Source organism: Chiloscyllium plagiosum, unplaced genomic scaffold, assembly GCF_037043375.1.
Source record: "Chiloscyllium plagiosum isolate Xiang-an unplaced genomic scaffold, Cpla_swu_hap1 HiC_scaffold_15, whole genome shotgun sequence".
Lineage (NCBI taxonomy): Eukaryota > Metazoa > Chordata > Chondrichthyes > Orectolobiformes > Hemiscylliidae > Chiloscyllium > Chiloscyllium plagiosum.
Window position 1 is genome coordinate 66,898,491 of NW_028270153.1, and position 27,160 is coordinate 66,925,650.

At 42.6% G+C, this 27,160-nt stretch overlaps 1 protein-coding gene across 2 annotated transcripts in view; it reads right to left on the reverse strand.

Moving 5' to 3' along the window:
- Positions 1–241: 241 nt before the first annotated feature.
- Positions 242–27,160, reverse strand: part of bcl2l1 (BCL2 like 1) — a 33,626-nt gene continuing 6,707 nt past the window's right edge. The window contains exons 2-3 of one of the 2 annotated variants that reach the window (XM_087995008.1): positions 11,076–11,191; positions 242–1,502 (exon numbers count right to left, since the gene is read on the reverse strand). In XM_087995008.1, the coding sequence (XP_087851134.1) occupies positions 1,433–1,502; positions 11,076–11,191 (186 nt within the window). In that variant the 3' untranslated portion in view covers positions 242–1,432. The remainder of the gene's footprint in view (positions 1,503–11,075; positions 11,192–27,160) is intronic. The other variant, XM_087995009.1, reaches the window with a different exon arrangement.

Genomic DNA, 27,160 nt, shown 5'->3' on the forward strand with positions numbered 1-27,160 from the left:
GAATGGGACTAGTTAGATTTTAAAGAGCTGGTCCAAGACGACCAGATGACCTCTTTGTGCTGTATCGTTGTGAGATTCTAGAATTCTGCTGCTCTGTGACCCAGAGACACAGGCAATTAGGTCTCCTGCTCCTGACCAAGCACACCTGTTACTGTGTGGCTTGAGATGCTTTCTTCAGAAAATTGTCCATCAACAGAATCAGAAAGGAAAGGCAAAAACAAAACATCAGAAGTCAGTGCTCTTGTGTTTAAAAACAAGTCATTTTAATTTAAATTTTAAGACTGTGTAAAGTAGTTCGCTTCTAATGTGGTGTGAGCAGCAAATTAAAAAGGAATGATTACAGTGAATAATAGTGACTAGTAGTCACGCCTTCAGCATCCACACATGACAGCGGAAAACCTTCTTAAAATAATTCTGAGGCATTTAAGGAACATGGACAACCCATGTGCCGCAAAACCTTTTCCAAATGATCTTGTCAAAATGGTTGAAGTCTTGCTTTTTCATTCCTGCTGAGAAGCAGTGGCAGCTTCAACTTCAGTTCAAACATGATGATCAAACTCTCCCACAGTATACCATCAAGACAATGCCAGAAATCAGGGAGCCCATCAGAGACAGGCTTTGTATGGTCACCCCCACTCAAGCACCACATCAATATTCCAGCAGGTAACAAAAATTTTAAAAATTTGGTATAAATAAAATGTCAGTCAGCCTTCAGTTACAGGAAAACTCTGCTCCATTGCCTCGGTTATCCCCAGCAGGTTCCAGTTGAGGGTGTTGCCCACCATTTCCTTTGATTTTGAGCTGTAGTAGGCCATTGGCATCTCCAGAACAAGCAGCAGCTTTCTTGCAGGCCACTCTAACTTCATTCCTCCTCTGGAATCCAAGCAACTTGGCTTTTCTTCTGTGCAGTCTGACTCGTCTGTACTATTCAGTCACATCAGACATGATAGATCTTAAAATTAACACCACAGTGCAGCGAGGGGGCTGCCGTGTTTGTGGATTTTTGCCAATACGGCACAGAGCCATGTCACTGAATAGAGATCTTCACTGTATAAGCTGCTGGTCAGCGCCTGCACTCCAGGTTCAATTATCTTGGATAAAGTTAGCTTTAGTTACTGATGTAGTTCATTTACTTGCAGATAATCTCTGTTTCTGTCACAGCACCTGCATGAATGCTTTGTAATTGTAAACTGAGTACACATACACAATACACAATGTATAAACAGCTGACAGTGTTCCAACACAAGGAGTAAGCAGAGATCTATCGATGCAGCTTTCATGGCCATGCCATTCTGCTAAGATATTCTTCCAATATAATGGCTGTTGACCAAAGCTTGCCTCTTAATGCAGTCTCACTGCCGTTACCTTCTCCGGGCTAAGAACGCAGCAATGGCCAAAGTCGCACCCACAGCTGTTACTGCCATAAACCATTTTACAACAGACTCCTGCAACTGACGGTTCCGAGCAGCAGCATTATTTCCATACAGTTGTACAAAAGCATCCTGGAAAAAGGAAACAGCACAAGTTACTTGTCAGCAGACACTGCTTTTGATACTAATGCAAGCTCAATGTTTCCATCAGCCACTATTTCAAATTGCACAAAAAAATCAAAACTCATAGTTGAGTTCCCAATAATGGGGCCAACAATCAAATCAGACCCAGATAAAGGGCAAAGACCACCCCACCCCCATGTTCTATCCTTGCTTAGGTTAGCCAGTCACAGCCAGGTCAACAATGGAACCATGATGGATTTAACGAATTCACTGTGGGTAATGGGTGATGCTGTTCAAGCTGAATGTACTACCTGTCTCCTGGAAATAACTACTGTACATAGTTTCCTAGGTCAATTCAGAGGGGATTAGGAACAGTGCTGTGGGGGACTGGAACTGCGTACAAGACAGAACAGGTACAGCTCCTAAGGAACATTACCCAACCAATTAGGTTTTCATAATAGTCTGGCTGCATTCATGGTAATTTTTTCTGATGCCACTAATTTTCTACAAATGTATTTAATTCAACATCACATATGGTGGCAGTGTCATTGGACCAGTAATCCAGAAACCCAGGCTAATTCTCTGGGAATACAGGTTCAAATCGCACCATGGCAACTGGAGGAGTTTAACTTCATTTAATAAACACAGAACAGTAAATTAGTCCGTAATGGTGAAAACCTAATTAAATCTGCTGTCCTTATCTACACACGACTCTATACCATGGCTCATGCAACCATTGTTAACTCTTAACTGCCTTCTGAATCGGCTGAGCTCAAGTCAAGACAATTAGGGATTGGCATTATATGCCAGCAACATCTCACAAAAGAATAAAAAGCATGGAATTGCTGGTCTGGTACTAAAACCACTATCCTACTATACTCCTCCTTCGCCCATGATTAGCATTACTACTACTGGCCTTGGCCAGAGGATCCCAATTATGGACCAGAGACTTACTCTGGAATTTTATTTATGCTTTTCTTTAGAACACACGTACATACAAACAAGGACAATCCAGGGCTGTGATGTCCTTGAGTTAAATTAGCAGCCAGCGCTAACTTCATACATCGTAATGATCTTTAGTGAAGGTATGGAGGCTGCAAGCAGCTCCCAGAGACTATCCCAGAGAGTCCATTTTGCAGCCACAGGATGCTAAAGAGGAACATTTATATGTTATAACAGCAAGCATCAGCATGGAGTAAGCAGGGTCACTGGACCTGAAGCACTAACAATGCTTTCTCTGCAAAGAGGCTGCCAGCTTTGCTGAATTCTCCAGCAATTCCAGTTTTTCTTGCAGCACAGTGAGCCTTGGTACTACCAAATCATTTCAACACAGTAAAAAGAAATCCAACAAATTGCAGTTAAATAACTTGAGTAAACGATCATAAACAGCAAACACAGCTACATACATCAATATTACTCTGCTCCTGAAGTTAGATAGTGTGGGGTTCTGTCTGTTGTGGTTTGGGGTTACCTTGAAGCATTTTAAATGTGTCCATGTGATAAGGGCAGTCTGAACTCTCAATAATTTAAAACTTTCACCTTAATATACATATATAAAACCTTTTAATCAATCCACTCTATATCCAAGATCTACATGGTATGCTAAATTCTTGTCTACCCCACTACACTGCCACATTCTAACTGAACATTACTTAAGTGTAACTGAGCTGGAGTACAAGAGAAGTACACACAAGTAGAATTTGCCAATTTGAGTCCCATCAAACCCAACTTTAGATTTGTGTTAACATGTTAATTAGTCAGAACAATACAAACAGCTAACAAATTAGCTTGCTACATGTATAGGGGAATCATACAATGGAGATACCCAAGAATATCGCTGAGCTATCGGGGTCAACTGGTCTCTTTTGTCAAATTCACTGTTCCACAGTTGAACCATCAAGGTGGCCAATTTGTCAAGCTGGGAGATTGAAGCAAATTCCTTTTTGAGCAATCTACATTTTAGGTATCATGTGATATGATAAAACTCACAAAGGGTGCATAAGGACCAGGAGACAGTGGAGAGCTCACAGGGACATCCAACGTGTATGGGTTCAGGTTTGATTACCTGGGTCTGCAGGGAACCAGGTTAGATTAAGGAGGAATCTGTTGGAACAGTGGTTTTGGTACAGGACTAGCAACTCACTGATATTTTGAGTTCAGACCCCACTCTGATAACATATTGCATTCAGTAAACTCATGAACAGGCACAAGATATACTAGCAAAAGCTACTGGATAGTTGTGAAAGCCTAATTAACTGGCTAGTATCATGCATGGATAATAAAAGCAGTATTATGCAGATGCTGAAAATCTGAAACAAATACAAAGTGCTGGAGAAACACAACAGGTTTGGCGTTTCAGTCCAATTTGACTTGAACTATGTAGAGTTTCCTAATCCCCTCTGAACTGACCTAGGAAACTGCTTAGTTATTTCTCAGCAGGTAGACAATAAATGCAACCTTATCTGCATTACCCATACCGAGAGAGCATGTTAATTAAAATGATGGAGTTCCCACTGTTCCCCTGGCTGTGAATGAATTAACCAGAGCAGGGATCTTAAGAGTCCACACTGGGATTTTGCTGTGATTACAACTTCCATTATAATAAATATTTTATGATTCTATATGACCGGTGTACAAATAGTGAACTTGTATTTAGACAACACACTCCAGCCTGTGTGGAGAAGGAGTCTTCAATGGAGTTTAAGACATTTCCTAATAGCACAACTGCCAAAGAGAATGAATGGACACACGTACTTATATTTCTTACGCAGTCTGTTACACAATATGGCTTTTGGAGGAAACAGTCTTTTGTCAACATTCATTGATACAAAGCTGTAGGTGAGATTCAGACACACATACATAATTCAAGTTTGAACTCTGAAAGCCAATAGGTTGCAGAAATTAATGCTGAGGTTCTGGGACAGCGTTGTGCTCTCCACTCACACGATCAAGATCAAATACAACATGTACGGGCCAAAACAATGGGCAAGATGTTAGAAAATCAACAAAGGCCAAAATCAATGTGAACTTTGAACCTCTGGCACCGAATCCAAATGAGATCAATTAGCCCATTGTAGACAAATCCACCTGAGTCCATTTGAAAGGCTGCAGGATTATTGAGCAGCTCTCTTATCTTAATTCAGTTTAACTCAATTAAAAGCACTCCCTCTCTCACAAATCAAGTAGGAGTTCAAACTCCACTCAAGTACAACCTGAGAAGCTATGACACTGAAACAAAAAATGAAATTGGAGAAACTCAGCAGGTCTGGCAGCATCTGTGGAGACAAAGCAGAGTGAACATTTTGGGTCCAGTGACCCTACTTCAGAACTCTGAACCGGCTGCTAAGCTGCATAAGAGAGCAAAGGTTGCCATATCCCTAACCAATTCCTTCAAACATGTTGTCTCTGCTTGTACTACATATAGGAACAGTAAATCATGCAAACAGGCAACTGCTTCTGTGACAAAACAGCTGATACAATTCAATAGTAAACCATCATCTTAAGATTAACCCTTCTGCTGTTCGTGCATGTTATGACATATTAGATTAGATTCCCTACAGTGTGGAAATAGGCCATTCGGCATAACCAGTCCACACCGACCTCCAAAGAGCAACCCACCCAGACCCATTTTCCTCTGACTAATGCCACTATGGGCAATTTAGCATGGCCAATTCACCTGGCCTGCACATCTTTGGATTGTGGGAAAGAAACCAGAGCTCCTGGAGGAAACCCACACAGACAGGGGAAGAATGTGCAAACTCCCCACACAGACATACAGTCATCCGAGGTGGGATTCGGATCCAAGTTCCTGGCACTGTGAAGGAGCAGTGCTAACCACTGAGCCACTGTGCCACCCAATCCTGGACTGGATTCCAAGGGTTCTGACCCAGAGGAAAGAACACTACCACTGTTGCAAAAGTCCTATATTTCTGCTGTATAAATGAAAGGCTTGCTAAATTTCCCTAAATTGGGAGGAGTGATAAACAACACTGTCCTTATCAACACACGGTCAAACGCAAACAGCCCCACTATTCACTGGCCACACCTATATTCCTGACACCCCACCCTCCTGAACACATTCTACTCCAACACTGACAGTCCCCATCAACTTGCACTACCCATCACTTCATCCGCCTTTCATATCTTAGCCGATCTTTACCCAAACTTTCAGGGATTGTGATAAATATACTCATCTAGAGTGCACGTGAAGGGGTCATAAAAGTAGCTTGACGTGCTAGAGAAAAGCAGCCTGTTTGACTGGCATTTCAGCCACACAACCGTCAACAATCACTCCCTCCACTACCAGCACACAGTAGCAACAGTGTATATCATCTACTAGATGCACTGCAGAAATTCACCACGGCTCCCAAGACTGCACCTTATAAGTCAATATCTGCTATCATCTAGAAGGACAATGGTAACAGGTACATGGGAACACCAGTACCTACAAGTTCCCCTCCAAGTTACACACCATCCTGACTTGGAAATACTGTGTATCACTGCTCCATCAGTGCTGCTGGGTCACAATCATGGAACACCCTTCCCAGCAGCATTGTGGGTGTTCTGTACATAATGATTATTATTACTTATAACTAAATTGACTAACTTCGGGTAAACAATTGTGAACAGTCAGCAAATAACTACAAGTTAAAACTCTAATCCTATATAAACTCTCCCTTACACACAAGCAGAAAATTAAATGGGTGTTTATAGGTGAGGAAAAGGCAGGGAAGGCAGCTTGGTTTCTGTTGACAGATCAGAGATAATTCTTTTGCTGAACGCTGCTTCATGGTCTTCCTTCTCCAGATACTTCCACATATTTGCAGGAGCACAGGATGACTGGCTCACACTTACAAAAATATCTGATTTTAAAAAGCCATAGCTTACAGCAACTGAAAACTAAACTTGTATTCATCAGGCTTCAAGTGGCTTTTACTGCTGAGAACAGAAAGAGCTCTTGAGCTGACGGAGATCTAAAGGCTTCTCTGTTCGCCTTGTTCCAGACTCAAACTGTTCAATTACCTGCGATTCAATCGGATAGTTGTTGACTGGCAAGCAGCCATTGTCATAACGATCATTAAGGCTACAGACCAGTCAGATACTTGTTGCCTGCTCAAATCGATTTATGTACATCCTTGGTCCAGCTTGTCTGCACCTTCTCCTACAACTGCTGAAACAGTACAGTGCTCACAATGCCTGACAGATTACTTCCTTTCAAAACATGGAGTAATACTGTTTTAAAACCGTCCTTTTCCTTTTTTACTCTACATCAAAAATACATCCTTTCCTTTGTGGGCGAGTCCAAAATTGGAGAAATAAAGAGTCAATTAACTCATTCAAATAATCAAATCAATCTGGAATGCAGCAAGAGTCGAAGAGTTCTTGTGGGGCAGTGGCAGTGTCTCTACCTCAGAGCCAGGAGGTTTGGGTTCAAGTCCCACTTGCTCTGGAGGTGTGTCATAACGTCTCTGAATAGATTATAGAAATACTTTTTAATCACGAGTTGTGATAATGCCGACCTTGCGACAGTAAGAGGAAACCACAAGTCTGGAACATATTGCCTGAAGGGTTGGTTGAATCACAGTCATTCAAGAGTCAACCAAGCAAATATAAATAAACTAATAAATCTAACAGAAACGGAAAAACTTGTTCAAAAACTTTTAAACTTCTGCAACAAGTGTTTGCAGCAAACTAGAGTTGCTTCACAAGGGAGACTGTGGTTTCCATGATTTGTTGATGAGCACTCTGGACAGAGTTCAAATCTTGGTGCAACCTCACTTCTTGAAGTCAGAGTAGCAGCAGCAGTGGAGATTCTCAATAAGTGCCTGAGAATCATGGCTCAAATCAAGCTCAGGTCAGAGCAGCAGAATTCAAAATGGCTGACTAAAGTGACATGAGCGATGATTGGTAGATACTTTAAGTTGCATTAAGGAAAGGGAAGAGCTTAAGCTTCTTTACAGAAGGAAACTTAAGCAACTTACTAATTGGTTTAAACTTACGATAAATATTTTAACTAAAGATAAAATAGAGGAGCTCATTGTCCCATGTTGCAGGCTTGCAGTTTATGGAAGATTTTAGAGGCTCCTGGCAGTCTGGAGAACCACATATGTAGGAAGTGCCAATGATTTGAATAGCTTGAGCGCTTGGTTTATGAGCTTGACCAGAGGCTTGAGGACAGTGGTGCATACATGAGACTGAACATTACTTGGACAGCATGATTTTAGATGGAGTCACCCAGCAACTTTAGGAAGCCGGGGAAGGAATCGGGGAACTGGTCAAGAGAAGGGTTGCAGGCAGTGGGGGAGTCTGAAAAGGCAGCAGAGGCTGGTACCTTCACAACATTTGAGAAGTGTTTAGATGACCACTCAAAATGCAGTAACAAACAAGGCTACTGGCGAAATGCTGGAAAATGTAATTCAAGTAAATAGTGGTATTATCATTGGTCTGTTAATCCAGAGACCCAGGTAGAAGAGTCTCTTTCAGTGTTGAGAAACCATGATTACATCTACAAAGATGCTGTACGAAGGGTATCTTGATCAGGTGAAATGAAGAAAGGACAGTCAAAAAGGCACATGAAACATGATCAAGTATGGTCAGAATGAACTGTATCCATGTTATAAATCTTCTGAGTACAGACAGGGACTGATAGCAGCATCTTACTGGTGTAGCATTACTCAGCGGATTAGCTTGCTGAGCAATCAGGAGCCTTCCCACCATTAGTAAGCCAGCGAGGTAGAATCAATCATCATGAAGGGCCAATGTGTTGCAATACAGCTGTCTCCCCTTTGTAGCTGGCATGCCATATCTGAGCCAGAACAGCAGTCTGGAGGAAACCGATAGCAGAAGGACAGAATTGGGTGAGCCTTTTTGGGAGTTGGCCTGTTGCACATCTGATACCAGTCACGGTGCTGGAACAAACAGCCTTTCTTGGAACTTTCACATCAGCAGGACCACGTGCGAATATTTCTCTGGTTATTAAGACGACTTTCAGGAATTTCCTCTGCTCTTTCAGTAAAATCAGGACACACCCCAAATCAGGGCTCACAATAAATTGCAGTGAGCTAAACAAACACTTCTTTATGGCCTCTCTCCAATACCTCTTGCCCGAACTCCTAATGTCCCACTATTAATCTTTGCTAACACTTAGCACCTCCTAAATATCCCACTGCATAATGAACCAATTCCTATTGCATCTCCTATTGTATTATGTTCTTCCACAAAATTACTCACTGTAGATCTATAATGACTGTCTTCACACCCAGTATTATACCACTGGGGAGATGTATGAATTGCAGCAGCAACGTACTGGTTCCAATCTGCAGTGAGTCAAACTGAAAGCCCTTTAAAGCCTCATTAATCTGTAAATGAAATGCCCAAATTGCAATGGTACTCTTATTTCCTGTAGTCACAGCCAAGAGACATCATGTAACTTTTATCAGATAAAACCACACAGAATACAGTAAAACAAACCCACCTGAAGACAGCCAGGCAGTGTGCCTCAATAATGCACTGAAATATCAACCTAGCCCATATGTCTACATACAGAATTGCACAGAGAAGCTAAATATTCAGTCCTTTAAGTTTTAGGTAAATGCAGTTAACACTTGCAACTTTTAAGTCAGACATAGGTCTGGACTTTGAAATCTTTAAAGTGTTCACATTTGTGACACTCACTTCTGTATTAGACAAAGATACAGACAGTGAGACAACTGTAAGAGACCACATCTCTATTGTTTTTGGGACTATGGATTGAAAATCTGAAAAACGGACACTGTTTTAGGAGAGAACACACAGAATTTATTTGCAGTTTTGGGAAAACAAGTAAAGGTAACGGATGCATACGGACCAGCATTACGTTTCAGAGGCAACAAATCTGGACAAAGTAGCGCTATTTGTTATGGGTCCAGGAATGCTCAGTACAGCAACAAACCTCTGATTGATCAGAGTGCAGCTTAAACAGCCTGTGAGATAGAGAAGCAAAGAAACTTTGAAGTTAGCTACAATCTTTTCTCTCTCTCCTTCTTTGCAAAGTTGTCAACAATTTTCTTTTTTTTAAAAAAAATAGACATTCAAAAGTATTGTGAGAACTAATTCTAAAACTCAAAGACCACAAGGCAGAACCAGCTCAACCAAGCAAACAGTGAACTATTGACAAAGTGTTGCTGTACAGGTAACGCTAAGACTTCATGAGGAATTGAAGATTGTGAAACCAATCCCTCTATGTTGAGATTTTATTTACTGGGCGATACAGAACACTTAAACAAACGGGTGCAGCAGGCTGTGAAGAAAGCAAATCCTTTGTCGACTTCCATGGCAAGAGAACTCGATGCCTTGCTGCAACTGGACAAGGCCTTGGTGACAGCCCACCTGGAGTAGTGTGCAGAGTTTTGGTCTCCTCGTGGAGGGAATGCAACCAAGTTTCTACCAGACTGATTCCTGGGACGGCAGGACTGACATACAAAGACAGACTGGATCGATTAGGCTGGAATTTGACTGCAATTTAGAAGAATAAGGGGGTCCAGCTAGGAAGGATATTTCAGTCAATCAAGAAGTTCAGAACCAGAGCTCTCAGCTTAATGAAATGAGGTAGGCCACTGACAACTGAGATAAGGAGAAATTTCCACACAGAATTTTTTTCCACATAAAGTAGTTGAGACCGTTGAATATCGTTCTTAGAACTAAAAAGGGATCAAAAAAGGTACAGAGAGAAAGTGAGAAAATGGTACTAAGCTATTCTGAAGGCAACATTAACAAGACAACCAACAGCCATGTAGCATCCGATGGGTCTTGATTGTTAACTGTTGTGCACTCATTGCTGCAGAAATGATCAACTCCAAGAGAAACTCTGGCACAATGGAGTTACACCCATCCTACAAGAATGTATTAATAACTTTCTATTTAACCTCGAGATATGGACCACAGACAGATGGCTATCTGCAAGACAAGGCTTTGTCTCAATGGTAGCAGCTTCCCCCCTAGTAGGTTGTGTCATGTCATTTGGCTCCAACAGAGTTGAACTCAGTTGAACCACAGACAATTCAGGGATCAGCACTGTTCCATACAACATCTACTGACAATATCAAAATCCCTGACAACAGATTTCAAAGGAGAAATCTCTGGCCTAAGCAGCAACAACTTGTTTTGATGCTCTCCAAGTAAAGCCTTATTTTTTCAAGAGTGAAGCAAAAGTTACATTTCAGAAAACCCTCCTCAGAAGACCTGACCGTTAAATCTCGTTTTCGTCTTCTGGGCTTCCATTTCAAAAGTGAGGACATTTTTAAACTAAAAACAACCCCGAAGAATTACAGATGTTGAAACTCAAAAACAAAAAATATAAATTGCTAAAGAAGTTGAAGTGCTGAAGGAGGGTCACTGGACTTGAAACATTAACTCGGTTTTCTCTCCAGATGCTGTCAGGCTGGAGGTTTCCCAGCTATTTCTGTTTCCGTGTGTGTTTGATGTTTTTAAACTGGTGCTCCTTGATTGTTGTGTAGTTAAATTGCTGATAATTGAAGAATCTGCAAGGATAAAGAGATTCTATCTCCCCATGTATGTTTGTAAGCATACCAGCATCATATATACCTGAAACGTCTATTCTCCTGCTTCTCGGATGCTGCCTGACCTGCTGTGCTTTTCCAGCACCACACTCTCGACTGTGACCTCCAGCATCTGCAGTCCTCACTTTCTCCTTTTTCCAACTGTGTGAAATAAATCCAACTACAGTTTTAACTTTATCAATGTACTGCTACAATCTTCAGAAAGGCAAAGCCTGGGAATAGAGGCAGTGAGAGAAAAGTGCCCCTACTACGTTAGAAAAAAAATGGGGAAAATTAATTTACAACGTTCTTACAGACAGGGTGATAGGAATACAGAGCAAAAGACCAGAAAAGTGCAGATGCTGGAAATTAGAAATAATAACAGAAATTATTGGAAAAACTCAGGTCTGGCAGCATCTGTGGAGGGAGACCTGCTGAGTTTTCCCAAGAGGGATTTTATCTAAAACTTGTAATCTTTGCAACATGTAATGTAAATGAAGTTTTTCCCACTCACACAAAGGAGGATTAGTTTCTCAATTATTCTTGTTCATCCCTGCCATGAGTTATCCCAGAACTTTGCTGTGTGAGCCCTCCCTAATCTCCAATGAGTCGTCGTGAAACCCAGCCCAGTCCATTATGCAATCCAGCCTTCCATCCATTGACTCGGTCTATACTTTCTTTTGCCTCAGGAAAGCAACCAATGTAATTGAAGACTCCTCTCACCCCAGTCATATGTGCTTCCATCGGGTGGAAGGTATACAAGTTTGAGTACAGGCACAAAGAGATTCAAGAACAGCTTTTTCCCCGCTGTTATTAGACTTTTGAATGGACCTCAAATGTTACCACTGATCTGTCTCTGTGCACCTTCTGTGGCTGTAACACAGTATTCTGCACTGTTTTGTTACCTTGATGCACTTTGTATGGTACAGTCTGCTTGTACAGCACATACAACAACACTTTTCACTGCATATTAGTACATGTGACAACAATAAATCAAATCAAATTATTCACAGGCCCAGCAAGATATTTCAGGATCCCTTCTAAACAAGTCACAGCCATCATTTTCAGCTCAGTCCCCAACCTCAATCTCACCTGTTTTCTTTGCAAAACAGTTTGAGCTATTCTATGCAAGTATCTAAAATTTTGCAATAAAACTAATGGTGCTAACTGCTAGGATCGAATGATAGATCACTTAGAGAGCGGGTTCACCAGAGACAGCAGTAGCTCACTAAGCTCATCAAGACAGTTCTGCTGGTCTTATATGACAGCAACGCAAGGCACTTCCATTAAACTTAGACTAATTACTGAACCCACTGCGCTCAGCGTTTGCTCAATACATCCCACTTCATCAGATGATCGGCCAATGTTGCAATTAAGAGTGATGCTTGATGACATGACTTGATATTGTGACTGGATCAGTAGCAGGGCATTTTGCACTTCCACACGAATTTGTAAGTACAATTGATTTTGTAAATATTCAGATATTGATTCTGGTACAGAAAGCAGCATGACAGAATATTGCAGGAAATGGCCATCACCAAGGCAGGTGCCACCATTCAGATGAGATATTAAATCAAGACCCTGTTTGCCTTGCAGGTCTCAAACATGGTTTAAAATTCAAGAGGAGGGGATTCTCCCAGCATTCTTGGTTTAACATCATTTAAACAGATTACTTACTCATTTGTCTCACTGACGTAAGACAGAACAGTGGCTCAGTGGTTAGCACTATTGCCTCACAGCACCAAGGGACCTTGGTTCAATTCCCACCTCAGGTGCCATGTCAGTTTTGACGGGCCTCCTTTCATGCAGTAAAGCTCTATGGCACTAAGCTCTGCTTGTCCAACCTTTCCCCTTAAGACAAACCTTGCAGGTATCAATCCAATAAAATGTTCTCTGCATGGGAAGTTTAGGTGGATTGGCTATGCTAAATTGCCCATCGTGTTCAGGGATGTGTGCGTTAGGTGCATTAGTCTGGGGTAAATGTAGAGTAGTAGGGAAATGGGTCTGGGTGGGATATTCTTTGGAGGGTCAGTGTGGACTTGTTGGGCCACACTGTAGAGATTCTATTGAAAAACAAAAGGAATCCTTTTGTGTATAAATTAGCTGCCACATTTCTGACATTACATGTAATGGCACTTCAAAAATATTTATTTGGCTGTAAGCTGCTTTGAGATGTCCTGGGGATGTCAAAGCTGCTATAATTGCTAACTTTTTCTATCCAATGTGCTGCTTGACAACACTAGAGTGGGCACAGATAACCTGCCAGGGTACATCTGCAACATCCCGTACCAAAGCCTGCAGATCTCTACAGCACAGTGCATTCTCGCAAAAAAGAGAGTCCCAGAAATTCTGAATGATATTACTAACTCTGCTTGTCTGAATGGTGTGGGGGTCTGAGCAAACTGGGGTGAAAATTATTGAGGCCTGATCCATATCTGTCCCTGACTGCCGAACATTAATTGGTGATGCTCCTTCAAAACATCTTTCTTGTAAACATACCAATTAGGGCCATTCAGCCACTCAAGCCTGCTCTGTTGTTCAATAGCATCAAGAGTCTTTGGAATTCTTGCCCTTAAAAGGCAGTGGAAGCAGAGTCCTTGGAAGGTTTTCAAAGCAGAAGTGGATAGATTCTTGTCAGGCAAGGGTGGCATGATGGCACAGTGGTTCGCACTGCTGCCTCACAGCTCCAGGCACCTGGGTTTGACTCCAGCCTTGGCTGATTGTGTGGAGTTTGTATGTTCTCCCTGGGTTTCCACTAGGTGCTCCTGCCTCTTCCCACAGTCCAAAGATGTACAGGTTGGATGGATTGGCTAAATTGCCCTGTAGCTTCCAGGGATGTGCAAAGTGGGTCAAGTAAATGTGGGGTTATGAGGATAGGGTAGGGGCTGGGGCTGGGTGGGATGTCTTCAGAGGATTGGTGCAGACTTAAATGAGCCAAGTTCCTCTTAACGCACAGCGGTAATCATTCTAAATGCAGGGCGCAATTTTACTCCAATCCATTTGTTGCTGGCCTAACTGGGAATGTGTTTGGAGAATAAATATAAAATAAACCTGTAGGCCCAATTTCCAACTTCCATCTCGCACCATATTCACAATATACACCTGCGCTGTCAGTCAGACAGACAGAATCACTGATGCTTTCATGTAAGTTAACTCTTCTGATAGATTAGTGGATAAATGCTGTGTCAAACATGGCATGCATAGGGTGTGAAAGTGTGTCAATAGTTGGGTTCTGGTCTGATGGTGATAAAGCAGCAAATGGTTTCAATATTTTCAGGCAAGTTCAATACATTTAAAAACTTGTTTGGAGGTCTGCATTTAAATCTATCCCATTTAACGCTGTTTCTCTTTACCATGGATAAGTTACTGGAGTATGCAGTGTTGTTGAAAGCTATGAAATCCATTTTAATAAAAGCCAAAAGAACCGTGGATGTTGTAAAGCAAAAACAAAAACAGAAATTCTGGAAAAGCTTAGCACGTCTGGCAGCATCTGTGGAGTGAAATCAAGAGTTAATGTTTTAGGCTGAGTGTCCCTTCCTCAAACCTGATGGAGGGGAGGCGTTGGCCTAGTGGTATCATCATTGGTCTGTTAATCCAGAGACCCAGATAATGTTTTGGGGAGTTGCGTTTAAATCCTGCCATGGTAGATGGTGAAATTTGAATTTAATAAACATCTGGAATTAAAAGTCTAATGATGACTATGAAGCCATTGTCAATTGTCAGAAAAAGCCCATCTGGGTCACTGATGTCCCTTAGGGAAGGAAAATGCCAACCCTATCTGGTCTGACCTACGTACGACTCCATACCCATAGCAATGTAAAATCGAAAGAACTCCAGATGTTGCAATTCAGGAACAAAAACAGAAGTTGCTGGAAAAGCTCAGCAGGTCTGGCAGCATCTCAAGAGAAATCAGAGATAACATTTTGGGTCTGGTCACCCTTTCCCAGAACTCAATGCACTGCAATCTGGGCAATTAGGGATGGGCAATAAATGCTGGTCAGGCCAGCGACACCCCTACAACTCAAATGAATGAAAAAAAAATAAACCAATGGTAGATTCAGTTTAATATTGTTTACCTTTCTCCACCAAATGTCCTTCTTTCTTCTCACTTGATGTTTCCCCACCACTGTGGGGGAACAGGGCCCTTAGCTGTAGGTGATCCATTTCCTACACGTTCTTGCTGCACTCATACGTTCTCTTCTTTTCACTGGTCTTTATTTTCCAGTCCACCAGCTTCCACAGCCAAAGAATCACAAGCTACCATTTCCAGTAGGATGCCAGCACTAGACACACATTCCCCTCCCCCCCTCTTTTAGCATTCTGCAGGGACTGTCACTTCCTGGACACCCTGGTCCACTCCTCCTCTACTCCCAGCATCTCCACGCACCTCCACGTTACACCTTCTGCCGTTGCATGGGAATGTAACACTTGCTCGTTCGTCTACCTAAGCCTCTAAGACACACCTTTCTCCTACTTTGGCTTACCATCATGCATTCCTTTATCTGTCCAACTGGATTTCAACTCCATCTAATCGGACTACTCGCCTTTCTCCTCCTGTCTTCAGCATATATTCCTTGCTACTATCACTTCTGAATGGTCACTGGACTCAAATTCTGCTTTCTCTCCACAGAAACTGCCAGACCTGCTGAGTTTCTTCAGCAATTTGCTTCAGATCTTCTGTATCCACAGTTGTTTTGGCCTCAATTGCTTCCTGTGGCAGAGAATTCCACAAACACACCACTCTGTGGATGAAGCAATTCCTTCTCATCTCGGTCCTAAACGGCCGACCTCCTATTCTTAGGTGGGGACCCATGGTTGCGGACTCCCTGGACAACAAGAATATGCTTCCAGCATTTACACCATCTTCTCCTTTTAGAATTTCATAGGTTTCTCTGAGACTAACCCCCAGGATTCCCCCTCACTCTTCTAAACTCCAATGAAGAGAATCCTAACTGATTCAGTCTCTTCATTCGCCAGTCTTGCCATCCCAGGACTCAGTCTGGTAGACTTTTGTTACACTCCACCTATAGCTAGAACATTCTTCCTCAGATACCATATAAACAAATGAGAAACGAGAGTAACAGACACAGAATGCTGGAGAAACTCAGCTGGTCTGGCAGCATCGGTGGAAAGAGAAACAGAGTTAACATTTCGAATGTGGTATGACTTTTATGACTTCATCTGCTCTCCACAGATGCTGCCAGACTAAGTTTCTCCAGCATTGTGTGTTTGCGTCAGATTTCCAACATTTTCAGTATTTTGCCTATAAAGAACAAAAGTAGACCAGTCCTTTGAGCCTACTTCGCCATTTAATAAGATCACGTCTGATCTGGTTTTAGACTTAAACTCTGCATTTCCTGATGCCCAGGAATCTTTCATTACCTTGGTAATATCGGTCTTAAAAATATTTAAAAAGATTCTGCCTTTAGAGCAAAGGAATTCCAAAGATACTCAGCCCTCAAAATAAAAATGTTTCCACGTGTCTGCCTTAGAGTGACCAGAATCAAAAAGTGTGATGCTGGAAAAGCACAGCCAGTCAGGCAGTATCTGAGGAGCAGGAGAGTCGATGTTTCGAGCATAAGCTCTTCATCAGGAAGAGTGACCCCCACAAGAGGGAACATCTTTTCACATTCACCTGGTCAAGTCCCAGCAGGATGCATGGTTCAGCCTCTGACTTGAACTGATATCATTCTTCAAGGCAGCCCCTCTCTGTGCTCGACCTTGTGACTTTCCCCATGTCTGGCCATCAAGAGTGGAGCAGCCCATTGCCTGCAGTGTGCATCAGGGATTTCTTACGCATCAGGCTCCAGACTACCTGTTTGAGCAGCTGCTTGCCCCTGGCAATGTTTTAACTGTTGCCTGTCAGCCCCTCTTGCAGGCCAACAATGCCCCCAGTACCTCTCAGACACAGTGGAGCTGCTCCTCTTGGCAGGCAATTGCTTGGGAGTTCTTGCCTCTCCACTTGGCAGGCAGCACGTTAGCTGTGACTGAACGTGGCAGCTATTGCTCCCCTTTCACTCTTCAGATAGTACCCAGAACCACAGGGTTCACAGACAGTGCAATAACACAGGGGAGCTGAAGTTAAACTAGACTGAAGGATTGAAGGCAAAGGACTCTCAACACTCAGACCAGCGTGGGGTACACCATTCAACTGATGAAGAATATCACTCAAGAGGAATACAGTTGGTTTTGAAGCTGTCATGAGGTGACAGAAGAAGGGCGTGCTCTTTTTATACAGTAGTAGTGCCCCATCCTCTGAGCCAGGAGACCTAGGTTTGAGTCCCACCTGCTTCAGAGGTGTCTCATAACACCTTAGAACAGGTTGTTATAGAGAATAGCTTCATTCTCCATAGGACTTTGGGCAGCCAGAGAGGATTTCAATGCAAGTTTTCTTGAGAGAAAAGACACCGAGCTTTTTCTTGCATGAGTTGTGCTGATCAGAAATAAAACAAAGGCCTGGGTCCTGCAGCCGGGCAATGTGGAGCCTGAAGGTGGTGGCGGTGGCCAGTAAGAAGGGCCATACAGCCTCTCAAAACAATGCACTGGTTAAGACATCTTCGGAAACAGACAACAGCTTAAACAGATAGTTTGGAGCCTGCTAAATAAAGGGTCCCTGCCACAAGTCACAGGCAGCAGTGTCTCAGCCTCACTGTCAGATTTCACCACACAGGCTGGCTACAAATAGGGGTGTCAGGGAAAAGGATCAAGTAGTAGGAAGCAATTTAAAAGGCAAGCAGGACGTACTGAAAGTGGAAACATTTTTTTTTAATATTAAAAACTTTTTTTGCTTTCAAAGTCATTTGATTTACTCTAGTAGGAACTTAGCAATGTAAAATATTTCAATTTACAAGGGATAAAGGATTTTTTTGGTGATGAGGAATTCCAGTTTTAACATTGATTTGTCTAGAAACTGGTTTTACTTGAAGTTGTGATTTTGAGGGGCACAACTACATCCTCTAGCACAGTCACAAAGCACCACAGCCATGTGGAGATTGTGAAATTACATTCCCAGCACAGCAAATTGTGAAATAAGCTCTGTAAATCTCACATATTGCTGGCACCAGAAAGCCACGTGGAAGACCAACAGATTGTGCTAAAAAGGAAAATGAATCATTCATCTGCTTCCAAGAAAAAAAACGGCTGCAGCTCCTAACTGGTGCAAATGGCCGTGGAGCAAAAACTGATGTGGTTTGCTTTGGTAAAGTCATGAAAATGCTTCCGTGAGGAAATACAGCACTTTCACTGATTTGATTTCAGTATGGATTATCTGATGTGACAGGCACATCCTGGGGAGGCTTGGAAGTATATGATAGCAAAACAAACATCATTGTGGTCACCTGGGCAGAGAAAGTCACACTCAAACGGCTGTCTGCAGGTGACTGTGAGGATGAGTTATGCAGCAGTGCATGTTGTGAAGCACAGACAACAAAGAGAGGTCATGTGACAGAAGAGATTTTTGATTGACAAGAGAAGTTAAGATCACAACCAGATCAAGCATGACATTGAATGGTGGAGCAGACTTGATGGACCAAACAGCTGACTGTTGCTCTTAGGATCAAAATCCTGCACGTATGCCCACCTACACTCCAGGTACCAGAACACATCATCCTGAACAACAATATGCCCACAAGTATAATTACAGTAAATACTAGACAGAAGGTGATCATCAACATTTTCACTCAGCGAAGGCTGTGTGAAATATCACAGACTTTGATAAAAAAAAAATGCTCCATTGACAAAATTCTGGCACAGCAGACAAGCCCATTTCACAAACAAGGAGAGGCAGTCCCATGATGTGGTGCTAGGGTAAGGGCTGTGACACGCTGATTTATTCAGCTACAATACAGCCTCCCACAGCCGGTGGTAACACAGTGATTCATCTCTCCCAGATACAAAAATAAATAACTTGAGGTAAGGTTCTGCACCATTTCATTAATTGATTTTTCCAGATGCATCTGTTCATCCAGAACATTTTCACTGTCTATATGATGCTATTTCCTCATTTGTGAAAGAACATTGAACTCTGATTCACCCACAGTTCCAATTGTTTCCAAACTTTGTACATCAGATTTCACAACAACGTCACAAGTGTTTGACACACTACCTTAGGCAACACTGCTCTCGTTATCATCACAAGTACATCAAAAACAGCCCATCCACTCCCCTTTATGCCCAACTTATAGCCTCGTCTTGATTGTTGTTCAACCCCATATCCTCTCCGTCCGACTCTACCTAACTGTCTACATTCAACTGGCAGAATTACTCAAGTTAAAAAGATACTGTGATTATAGAAATTACACAGCTGTACTCCTCACCTACTCAAGTTGTTGAAACTGCTCTCTTCAGCCCCTCACTTCCCACTTATGGCCAGCCGAAAACCATCAAGCCACTCGACAATGGATTCCCTACCACAACCTGCACAGGCCACCAGTGGCCATTCCAACAACAACAATCAGCCTGAAAGATTCGTTTCCACGTACGAGCTAACAACACCCACCTTTACCTAATCATCACCCTTATCTCCAGAAGGCACTGCTGTGTTATCTGAGCACTAGTCTGTTTTGATGTATTGGAACCGAATTACTTTGTGGTAAAGCAAAAGGCACGTGGGCTTGGTTGCTCAGCTACCTGTGCAGGCTCAAACCCATAGCCAGCATCCTTATTGTTCTACTCAATCATTTGCTGAGCTACAAACCTCAAAACCAGTCAGTCAGCCAACCACCAAGATCACTTATTCCCATCTCCATAACCTGAGCCAAATCTATTTTTTTTTTTAATCTTTATTCAGACACCTGTTTTTTTTTTATTTAACCCCCACACTACCACCTAAGTGCGGTAGTGCTTATTTTTTTCCCCAGCACCCATGGCGAGTGTGTGCAGGTGTGAGACACAGTGAAAGACACAAAGTGCACGAATCTTTATTCAAATTCCACCACCGGGAAGACAGGAAAACACCTGGGTGGCCAGTGACAAACACTGCCCTTCACATCAAAGGACAGTGCTGTATGATCAAAACAGTGAAGGGGGAGGGTAGGGACTAAATCAAAATAGAGTTGGAGGGAGAAATGATGCACTCCACTCCCTGCGGCGCCCACCTCTCCCTGAACAACTCCAGGGTGTTGGTCGATACCGCGTGCTCCTTCTCCAAGGACATCCGGGCCCTAACGTAACCGCGGAAGAGGGGCAGGCAGTCAGCCCTAACGACCCCCTCCACGGCCCGCTGCCTGGACCTGTTGATGGCCAGTTTGGCCAGGCCCAGGAGCAGACCCACGAGGAGGTCTTCAGACCTGCCCTCCCTCCTCCGTACCGGGTGCAAATCTATTTTATACTTGCCAAGGTGCTCATCAACACCTTGGTTAAGTTTAACTAGACTTTACCTACAATTTCCTTTCAGGCTCCATCCTCCTGATCTAGAATTCTGCCCATCAAATCAGAGCCTGCAGCCAAAGTGGATGAACTTTACAATCCTGCCCTTTCCCTCACCAGTGCTTTTATTTGATACTCTTCACTTTCATTTAAAATCCTCTATGACATCAGTCTGAGCCATCGAAGTAGTGTGCACTTCCGGGTTTAAGACTAGCCCTCACCATAATCCCACCATCATTGGCTTACACTCCGCTTCCCAACATTCATTCTCCAATTCACCTCCTAAACACAAGTTGCAGAAAGTTCTCAAAATCTTTTCTTTCTACCATGTCATCAGCTACTTGTTCTCAGCTTTACTCAATTCTTACTGATCAAATACCCACTTGTGAGCAGTTCAAAGTGATAGATGTCTTGAAAGTCACGTACAGCACAAGTGGAAGGAAATGGTTTCCATCGGCACATGAGTCAAAAGCTAGAGATCACTTTTTTAAAACAACTGAACAAAGAGGCAGAGGCAAAAGGAGGAAAATTCACACAATTCAGGAATGCACTGACTGAGTCATGGAGGAGGATTCAATCAAGGGCGTTCACAAGGGAACTAGATAATTATCTGAATTAAGACGATTTGCAGGACTATGGGAAAAAGGTAGGATTTGGGACCAATTAAGTTTCTCTCTCAGTGCACTGAAACATGACAGGCTAAATGGCCTCCTTCCATGTTGTAAACATTCTGACTTTAGTGAGGCATCCTGGAAAAGTTCATTCAACATGTCGGAATGAAGCCTAATTGTTAAGTGTGCAGTAACAGTCTGAGCAATCGAAATGATACAAGTCAGCAGTAAGAGTGAATACCATAGTAATGGGATGACATGCTCAATGAGTCAGCAGCCTTCTCAGAACCTGAAAGTTCCGATACAATCCACACATTCCAGTTTCCAAAACAACTCCATAATCGCATTTCACTGTGCAATTATTTGCAGTGCTCAGCTCCCTTTGCTAAGCGATCGTTCCTTAACCCAAGAATGGAGTCAACCTGGCTGCTAGCCTGATACTATCAAATTATCTGATTTGGCCACTTGAATGATACAGCACTATTAAATTAGCATTTTGTAAATTACTAATGTGAAACTGAGCTTAAGAACCAATAGTTATTTAGGCAAATTATTTTTAAAAATCTCAGTAACAGCACCAACATTACAGGCTTCTACTTCCTGGCTCTGTCAATTACAAAGGTTACAGGGTATTCTCCTTGAAGACTCGTCATCATCACCTACTTATCCACAATGACATGCAAGCAGTGATTCTCACCAGCAAACCAGAGATCCTAACTCAGTGACGTCTAGGGTCAATTAAACACCCCAAAAAAAAACTAAGGTCCTCTTCCAACTGGCTGCCACAGCACAACACAGACAGCAGAGATCAAGCAAATCTTTAGAAAAGCATAGAGACAAGTAGGAATATATTTAAAAGGTAAATCACGAGGGCAAAAAACAGATACGAGACAGCTTTGGCAAATACGGTTAAGGAGAATCCCAAGGGATTTTACAAATACATTAAGGACAAAAGGGTAACTTAGGGAGAGAATACAACCCCTCAAAAATCAGTCTATGTGGAACTGCAGGAGATGGGGGAAGATACTAAACAAGTATTTTGCATCAGTCTTTACTGTGGAGAGGGTCATGGAAGGTATAGAATGTGGGGAAATAGATGGTGATATCTTGAAATATGTCCATATTATAGAGGACGAGGTGCTGGATGTCTTAAAATGCATAAAGGTGGATAAATGCCCAGGACCTGATCAGGTGTTCCCTAGAATGCTGTGGGAAGCTAGGGAAGTGATTGCTGGGTCCTTTGCTGAGATTTTTGTTTCAAAGATAGTCAGAGCTGAAGTGCCAGTAGACTGGAGGTTGGCTAATGTGGCACCACTATTTAAGATGGTAAGGAAAAGCCAGGGAACTATAGACCACTGAGCCTGATGTCGGTGGGGGGCGAATTGTTGGAGGGAATCCTGAGGGACAGGACACCTACTCGGTTGAGTTTTTTTGAAGTAGTAAAGAAGAGGATTGTTGAGGGCAGATCGGTGGATATGATCTATATGGACTTCAGTAAGGCATTCAACAAGGTTTCTCATGGCAGACTGGTTAACAAGGTTAGATCTCATGGAATACAGGACAACTAGCCACTTGGACACAGAACTGATCCGAAGGTAGAAGACAGCAGTTGGTGGTGAAGGGTTGCTTTTCAGACTGGAGGCCTGTGGTGTGCCACAAGGATCAGTGCTGGGTCCACTGCTTTTTGTCATTTATATAAACTATTTGGACATGAACATCGAAAGCATAGTTAGTACGTTTGCAGGTAACACCAAAATTGGAGGGGTAGTGGACAGTGAAGGTTATCTCAGAGTATAACTGGATCTTGATTAGATGGGCCAATAGGTGAGGAGTGGTAGATGGAGTTTAATTTACATAAATGTGAGATGCAGCATTTTGGAAAGACAAGTACAGGTAGGACTTATGCATTTAATGGGAAGGTCGTGGGAAGTATTGCTGAACAAAGAACTTGCAATTTGGGCGGCATGGTGGCTCAGTGATTAGCACTGCTGCCTCAGAGCACCAGTGTCCCAGGTTCAATTCCAGCCTCGGGCAACTGTCCGTGTAGAGTTTGCACATTCTCCGTGACTGTGTGGGTCTCCTCCAGGTGCTCTGGCTTCCTCAGTCCAAAGATGTGCAGGGCAGGTGAATTGGCCATGCTAAATTGCCCATAGTGTTAGGTGCATTAGTCAGAGGGAAATGGGTCTGGATGGGTTACTCTTCGGAGAGTCAGGGTGGACTGGTTGTGCTGAAGGGCCTGCTTCCACACTGCAAGAAATCTAAATCTAAATCTAATGTGCAGGTTCCTTGAAAGTAGAGCTGCAGGTAGTTAGAGTAGTGAAGATGGCGTTTGGTATGCTTGCCTTTATTGATCAGAGCATTCAGTATAGGAGTTGGGAGGTCATGTTGCAGCTGTACAGGACATTGGTTAGGCTACTGTTGGAATATTGCGTGCAATTCTGGTCTCCCTCCTATCGGAAGGATGTTGTGAACTTTGAAAATGTTCAGAAAAGATTTACAAGGATGTTGCCAGGGTTGGAGAGTTTGAGAGACAGGGAGAAGTTGAATAGACTGGGGCTGTTTGCCCTGGAAAATCAGAGGCTGAGGGGTGACCTTATAGAGGTTTATAAGGTCATGAGGGGCATGGATAGGCTAGATAGACAAGATCTTTTCCCTGGGATGGGAGGAGTCCAGAACTAGAGAGCAAAGGTTTATGGTGAGAAGAGAAAAGATATAACAGGGACCCAAGGGGCAACTTGGAACAGATACCACAAAGCACTGGACAATTACCGCCAGTGGCACAGAATTCACCAAATCCAAATCTCAACAGCAGAGACCCCTTTCAAATCAACATGCCCAGCATCAAAAGGTCACTTACACAAGCCATATTGTATGTCATATGCCTGACACTGGGCTTCCAAAACAAGTGATCAACTCCCAAATCAGTAAAACATTAACATCCTGAAAGAGATCAAACAAGTCACTGGTTTATGATTGACCAAATTGGAGTCACTTCATTCAGGAACGCACTGAACACATCAAGAAACTTGGCAGGGATCTCAGGTGTCTGGGGAAGCAAACAATTCTACAAACAAGTCATCCATCCCAACCCTTCAAGCACCACCTGCCCTTCACGTGGTAGAGTCCAGAGATTGTGGAGTCATCAGCCATCTAAGAATCCATAAGCCAGAGTGAAAGTAAGTCATCCCAGATCCAGAGGGACTGCCTAAGATGATTCATTGACTGGTTCAACATATATTAAGCTGGTACCAGAATTGGTTCACAAAAATTAAACAGTAGCTCACATTTATATAGTACATTTAAAATGCACATAGCTTGACACCTAACCACATGGTGTGATCAGGTCAAATGATCAAAAGTTCTCATAAGTAGTAGGTTTTAATTAATACCATGAAGGAGGTAAGTGAAGTGAAGAGATGTAGGGTAAGAATCCCAGAATTTGGGGTCTAAGCAGTGGAAGACACAGTCAGAAATGGAGAAGCAATTAGAAATGAGAATACTGAAGAGGCCAGAATGACAGTAATGCAGGTATTGTGAAAGTGAAGAAGGTTTCAGAGAATGGAGTGGTTAAGGGCAACATTATGAAAACAGGTGTGAATTTTAAAATAACTATAAATAAAGACGTTAATAACTATAAATAAAGAGAAGGTAAACTTTTTTAAGCATCTAAAGGCAAATAGTCCAATCGATGATTAGAAAATTAGTGATAACATACATTTGCCAGAATTAGTAATGTTAGAACTTATTCCAGCTATAAACATTTCACACGTCTCTCAGAGTACAACGGGATCTTGATCAGATGGGCCAACGGGCCGAGGAGTGGCAGGTGGGAGTTTAATTTAGATAAATGTGAGGTGCTGCATTTTGGGAAAGCACATCTTAGCAGGACTTATACACTTAATGGTAAGGTCCTAGGGAGTGTTGCTGAACAAAGAGACCTTGGAGTGCAGGTTCAATGCTCCTTGAAAGTAGAGTCGCAGGTAGATAGGATAATGAAAAGGGGTTTAGTATGTTTTGCTTTATTGGTCAGAGTATTGAGTGGTTGTACAGAACGTTGGTTAGGCCACTTTGGAATATTGCGTGCAATTCTGGTCTTCCTATCGGAAGGATGTTGTGAAACTTGAAAGGATTCAGAAAAGCTTTACAAGGATGTTGCCAGGGTTGGCGGATTTGAGCTATAGGAGAAAATGAATAGGCTAGGGCTGTTTTCCCTGGAGTGCTGGAGGCTGAGGAATGACCTTAGAGAGGTTTATAAACTCATGAGGGGCATGAGAGGGTAAATAGACAATGTCTTTTTCGCTGGGGGGGGCTGAGTGGGGGAAAAAAAGTCCAGAACTAGAGGGTGAGAGGGAAAGATATAAAAGGGATCTAAGGGGCAACTTTTTCACACAAGTACATTCTGTACTTGTCCAGAATGAACTGCCAAAGTATAACTAGTATAATTGCAACATTTAAAAAGCATCTGGATGGGTATATGAATAGGAAGGATTTGGAGGGATATGAGCTAGGTGCTGGCAAGTGGTACTAGATTAGGTTAGGATATCTGGTCAGCATGGACGAGTTGGACCGAAGGGTCTGTTTCTGTGCTATACATCTCTATGACTCTTTGTCCATTTCCATGAAGCTGATAGCAGTTTTAAGATAAACGCTAATCTTAATCTGTCCGTGAGACAATTGACTGGAAGGTGAAATCTCAATGCCAATATCCTGCTCCTTCAACTGTACAAATATGAATATTATTTGAGAATCTGGGTTTTAAAATGGACAGAAATCTGGCCATTAAAGTCAAAAAGTCCCTTTGAGGCCAGAGGTCAAAACAGCATTTTCAAGTCATAATGTAATTTCAGCTGTCATCTGGGACGATAATTGCTAAGTTGTTTGCTTACCACCAGCAGAGAGAGGGAGAGAGAAAGGAGGATGCTGTGGGAAGAGGTCTATGACACAACAGGCATGGTTACTAACATTGTTTAAGCAGTCAGGGCTGGAGAGACATCGTAAGGCACTTGGAGGTGAGAAGAAAGCTCCAAAAGGAGAAGGTTATGGAGGGGCCAGAGAGTAAGACATCCTACAAAGATGAAGTTTAAGGAATTGACATTAAGTAGTAATGAGCTGTATCAGTAATTTGTTTTCAGAATCTCAGAAAGCAACTGAAAGGAATGGCATCCAACGAACCTGAAGAAAGCTTCCAAACAGAAAGGATTACCACTGTGCCAGCTGAGCAAAAAGAGGTAGGGGTGACTTTTCACTACGGTTTGAGTGTCTTTAAGAGAAATGCTGAGATAAAAGGAATTCATCTTCCTTCCTGATGTTTGTAATGACATTTTTCAATTTTTCTAGTCTTTTTGTTGTTTAGTGTAATGATTTGCATTTATTTTGTTTAGTGAAATATTATCCATGCTTTTTTGTGTAACAATTTCTTGTTTCTTTTTCCAAAGACATTGGCAGCATCATGTGAATATATACAGAGAGTGACCTTCACAAACCAAAAGAAAAAGTATGCTCCATGAAACCAGATTTCACTCTGGGATTTGACTTGTTCAGTAATGACATCAACTGGGATTATAACAATGTCATTCTGACACAGGAACCAGTACTGACAATTACTAAAATGGCTGTACTCCGTGCATGTAAACTCTCAATAAGAGAAGGATATTCCAGGCAGTTAACATACAACTGCTAACCTACCTGATGCATAATCAACTCCAGACCATCACCAAACTGTTCTGCTTTTGCAAAGGAAGTTAACTTGCAGCATGCTGTGTCCAGTTTCAATGGCCACAATCTACAGTATAAAATTTGCCATTGAATCCATAGTGTGGAAGCAGACCATTTGGCCCATTAAGTCTACACCAACTCTCCTAACAGCATCCCAACCAGCTCCACCTTATCTTTGTAACCCTGCATTTCCTGTGACTAACCTATCTAGCCTGCACACTATGGGCAATTTACCGTGGCCAATCCACCTAACGTGCACATCTTTGGACTGTCTGAGGAAACCCACGCAGACACAGGGAGAACACGCAAACTCCACACAGACAGTCGCCCAAGGGTGGAATTGAACCCAGGTCTCTGGCACTGTGAGGCACCAGTCACTGTGCTGCTCCCCCATGATTGGCTTTAAACTGCCAAAAAGACCTCTCAGATCTGTGGAAAA